This window comes from Populus nigra, chromosome 5 (genome assembly GCF_951802175.1).
Source record: "Populus nigra chromosome 5, ddPopNigr1.1, whole genome shotgun sequence".
Taxonomy (NCBI): Eukaryota; Viridiplantae; Streptophyta; class Magnoliopsida; order Malpighiales; family Salicaceae; genus Populus; species Populus nigra.
This window is the reverse complement of record NC_084856.1, coordinates 15,128,023-15,132,469: the sequence shown is the minus strand read 5'-3', so window position 1 is coordinate 15,132,469 and position 4,447 is coordinate 15,128,023. Positions and strand designations below refer to the sequence as shown.

Genomic DNA, 4,447 nt, shown 5'->3' with positions numbered 1-4,447 from the left:
TTTTTCTGATGCAAGAGAATATTGCCATATCAAGTAGAACCTTGATGAAATGAAAACAAAGTTTGTTGAACATTAAGACATTGCACTTACGTAAGATGAGAAATTTTCTAGCATGTGATTTGCAAGTGCAAGGAGATACAATTCTTTTGTTCTAGCTGACTTTATCATTACACTGTTCTTATTTAAATGATTTTTGTTCAAACGGAATTCAGCAAAACAAACTGTAAGTCAATGACAAAGAGTATTGTATAACTCAAACCCATTTCCTTCTATAGCATATTCAGCATTTGTCATTGCAAAGGTGTTTCTGAAATGTTCCCGTAGACAGTATGTTCTATAGGCAATCTAATTTCAAATTTATGTTTAGACAGTTTAGAACCAACTGGAAGTTCATTTCCAATTAGAATTTCTAGTCAAATGACATTTAAGCCACCATAATTTCCAACCAAGGAAAACTAATCCTCCAAAGGGTCTTATTTGGTATAAAATTCCTCAAATAGCTAGTATACAAAGTATGACAGCAGAGTTGTATTTTTATCATTTAAAATTGCACACTAGCCTTGGCCTTTTGCATAATTATTTGATGGACAGAAATGTAAGATTTGATTAGAAAGATGCACACAGAAATGTAAAATTCCTCCATGGCTTTTTGCTGTGGAAGGTGAGTATGCCTTTGCTTCAAAATGAAACATAAATATAGATAAATAAATGGTTTAGCATTATTTCAAACTAAAAGGGATTGTATTAAAAATAATATCCACCGGTGCTCTTATGTTGTTTTAAAGCGTGTGGTTTATATTTGATCTTCAATTGATGTCGCTCAAGGTACTGCATCGTGCGAGAGCTACATTTAGTAGCAATAATGCAGAAAGCATGTGGCTAGTCTAATTATGTGTCAGCACTAAATGAAAACAAACTGTGGATCACCTAAAATGGTACTGTACAGGTAAGAAACAAGACTTTATTGGGAAGAGAGAAATCCTAACTGTAGAGGCAAGCAAAGATGTAGTGATAATGAAGAGGAGAGACCATGCCATGGGTCAGAAAGCTTCTCAACCTCCGAGTTTTCCTCACAAAATCCTTTTTTTTAAAACATAATCAAGATTTCAATGAGAAAGTCTTATAACATGCAAGAATCTCTAAATATAATAATATATATAGTTTCTTGCAGGGGCATTAAACAAGAGCAGTAGACAAGAAATATTTCCAATTTTATCATCAAAGTCACATCTATTAACGTCCATTCTAATTAATTAAAGAATTTATTTGTATAATGATATCAAACGAGCAAGTATTTCAACAGAGAGAGAGAGTAAGAAGGAAGGAAGAAAGAAAACCACTACACATTTTTCTTTTCTTTCACCTTTTGAACTTGAATGTTTTGCTTATTCATGCATGGCTGGCAACGCCCATACCGCGTCAAGAAAATAGAAAAAAAATAGGAAGAATGAAATTGGTTTGGTCTTTCTGTTCGGTCCAAACAAAGACGAAACCCAATTTTCGATTCAATTTCAAACCGGCAAACTTACGGGTAAACAGGGAAAAAGTCAAGTTCGAGTCCAAAACTAACGGAATGGAATCAAACCCAGATGACAAAACATAATATATAACACAAACAAACAAGAAAACAAGAAACATGCCATCACTACATTAATACACTGCCTCTTTACTTGCTTTCCTTTCTTGTCCTAACACGAGAAAGAAACTTTAGATATCTTCCGCATAAAAGAAAGGAAGAATGTGAGAGAGAGAAAAAGAAGAAGAATAATAACTTAGCATTGAAATTTGCACAAAAACAAGAACATGTTAAGCATTGCCTCTCATCAGTCCTCATTCTTCCTTTTTTCTTTTTTTCCTTAACTCCTACTTGAATGGATGTGTCAAATTTACTTCTCTTCTTACTACATTTTATCATCATCAAATATTTTTTTTGGCCAAAAGTACATGGAAAAAAAGAGCTCGCTAATATAAAAGAGAGAGAGAAGACGAGAATGACGTTGTGTGTTTTCATGATCTTGGATTCGGAAAGAATTGCGTACCAGCCATGAAAGTGTTAAGTGGAGCGGGATATAAAGAGGAAGGATCAAGAAATGAAGCTGTAGTAGACGCCACCGTTACACCACCACCACCAGTAGCTGAAATTGTGGCAGATGTTGTGGCTGTGCCAGCTGCGATTAAATTGAGTGGCTGTACTCCACCACCACCACCACCACCACCACCAGAAGATGTCTCACCAGGTGCCAAGTAGTTGCTTTCGGGGCCATGATCATAAAGAACTCCTTTAAACACATGCCCTCCAATGTTTACGGCAGTTTGATAAGCTAACATCTCCTCGCTTTCATCAATGCCACTCACTCTAACACAACGAAATAATGCCGGAGAGCTCACTTCTGCTGGGAAATTCCCAAGTTCTAACCCTAAACCAAAGAAAGCCACAAAGAACCCATTAAAATAGATTACATTAGATTTTGATTAAATAAGTACTGAGATTAAAAAAAATGGGATTTTTATAAAATTATATTTTATGTATATGAAATGGCACGCAAAAGCAAGAAAGAACAAACACATGCTCATATATATTATATACGCAGATATCAATCAACACACAGAAAGAGGAAAAATAGTTTCTTCCCTGTGAATCTACTCGTCAGGATTACTTACCAACAGTATTCATACAAGGAAAAGTTAAAAAACAGCTGATGGGGTTTATCATGGAGGCCCATTTTCATTACACAAGCAATCGATATGGCCTCTCTATCTCTCTCTCTCACTCTCTCAAGATTCTCTGTAAGGGCGTGTGTGTCTCTGAATTCTTCCAAAGAGTGAATCTTTAGAATTGTGAGTGACTCGTTTCACTTGAAAGACAGGAAGGGAAAGTAAAGGAAAAGAGACATTGCATAAACATAGTGTATATAGATATCGTCTTTACCTGACATGTTATTAGCCAAGTGAGTGCAAGCAAGAGAAGAAGGGCTTGGATTTTCTCTCTGTCGTTTAGGATTCTCTCCGCGAATTTGCAGTTGCTGCTGCTGGAAAATAGTTAATTGATGCTGTCTTTCACGGCGTTTAGAGGCTGGAACCCAAGTGCTTTTCACATGGGTTTGACACTCAAATCCTCTACTCTTACAACAAGTCCTACACCTCATGTGTACACAATCTTTCTTTGCTTGGTTGCCACAATCTTGGCAACTTATGCTACCTCCCACTCCAGAACCAACAGGCCTCATCATCATGAAAGCTGCTGCTGCTGCTGATCTTGATGAGGATTCATCAGAGATGTTGATTGAAGCTCTACTGGGTCCTACACCTAAACCAACAGCTGATGAGTAGAGATCTTGCTGTGGATTTTGGTGTCTTTGGTGAAGAAGTTCTTGGTGGTGGTGGTGTTGCTGCCATGGCTCAAAACCCTTGTAAGAATTGTCTTCACTTCTGTAGCAAAACCAGTTTTCTTGTGGAATTTCAGTTGGTGGGTTGCTGTTGTTATTGTTCTGTTGTTGTTCTTGGTTATTACCACTACTACTACTATCTCTTCCTAATGAGAACAAGCCAGCCATTTCTCCTCCTCTAATCCTGACCCAGAACTCAATTGTGAGAGAAAATCCATAATCAAGAAAACCCCACTCTATTTCTTTGTCTTTAGCTTACATCCCAACAAACATCAAAAGGGCACTCCTTGAATTCTCCAGAATTTTGGGTTTTGAATTGAGAGGGGGGGAGAGAGAGAGAGAGAGAGAGGTGCCGAAGAGTGTAAGAGTGGTCGTAGTACTCGATCTTTGAATTCTTGTTCCTTGTTTTCTTGTGTCCTGTGTATGTGAAAAATGTCTCTCTTTCCTCTCTCTCTCTCTCCCTCACATACTCACTTACTCTAGCTATCTTGTTTCTCTAAATAACTGTGTCAACAAGCAGTAAGTAGTTTCTTGATTAGTTTTGGCTTTTGTTGGATTTGTTTTGGCACTTTTTTGGTTGAAGGGGGTGTAAGAGAAAAAAAAGAAAGCGTTAATCGCGCCTTCAATTCCTTTTCCTGATCATTTAATTTTACGACACAGAATTACAGCTGATGCTGCCTCTGCAAACGCCGTCATGCTCTCTCTCTCTCTCTCCTCTCCTCTCCCAGCCCAATTTAACTCTCTCACTGCCCACCTCTCTGATGTTCCCTCTTTAGCTTTCGCTGAACAGTGATTCTCTTGTTCTTGTTTTATTTTTGTGCGCCTCTAAAACTAAACGAACTGATCAGTCTCTTCATTGTCCCTCCCTCCCTCTCTCAAAATGGCATGATCAATCCTCGTGCTAATCCAACGGTTAAAGTTATGACACGTGTCAGCCAGCGGCTTTTGCATCTTTCGCCCTTTGTACCGGAAAACCCGCAACTTTTTTCCCCTTTATTTTATTGGTTAATTTTTATTATCTCCTATTTTTTCACTAATTACCCTAATTATAATTGATTTCA

At 37.6% G+C, this 4,447-nt stretch overlaps 1 protein-coding gene across 1 annotated transcript; it reads right to left on the bottom strand.

Annotated features, from left to right (window-relative positions):
* Positions 1-1,758: 1,758 nt before the first annotated feature.
* Positions 1,759-4,217, bottom strand: LOC133693247 (protein SHI RELATED SEQUENCE 1-like). The gene is made up of 2 exons (XM_062114426.1): positions 2,930-4,217; positions 1,759-2,417 (listed from the first exon to the last, which is right to left on the bottom strand). Exons 1-2 carry the CDS (start codon positions 3,552-3,554, stop codon positions 2,008-2,010), a joined length of 1,035 nt encoding a protein of 344 aa, XP_061970410.1. The 5' UTR covers positions 3,555-4,217; the 3' UTR covers positions 1,759-2,007.
* Between the last annotated feature and the right edge of the window lie 230 nt (positions 4,218-4,447).

What these genes read in the sequence shown, in the direction of transcription:
- LOC133693247 (XM_062114426.1), bottom strand. Translation starts at nt 3,554, where the DNA reads ATGGCTGGCTTGTTCTCATTAGGAAGAGATAGTAGTAGTAGTGGTAAT. An exon ending in CTTGGCTAATAACATGTCAG is followed by an intron (nt 2,418 to 2,929) that starts GTAAAGACGATA and finishes TCTTTGGTTTAG; the next exon opens with GGTTAGAACTTGGGAATTTC.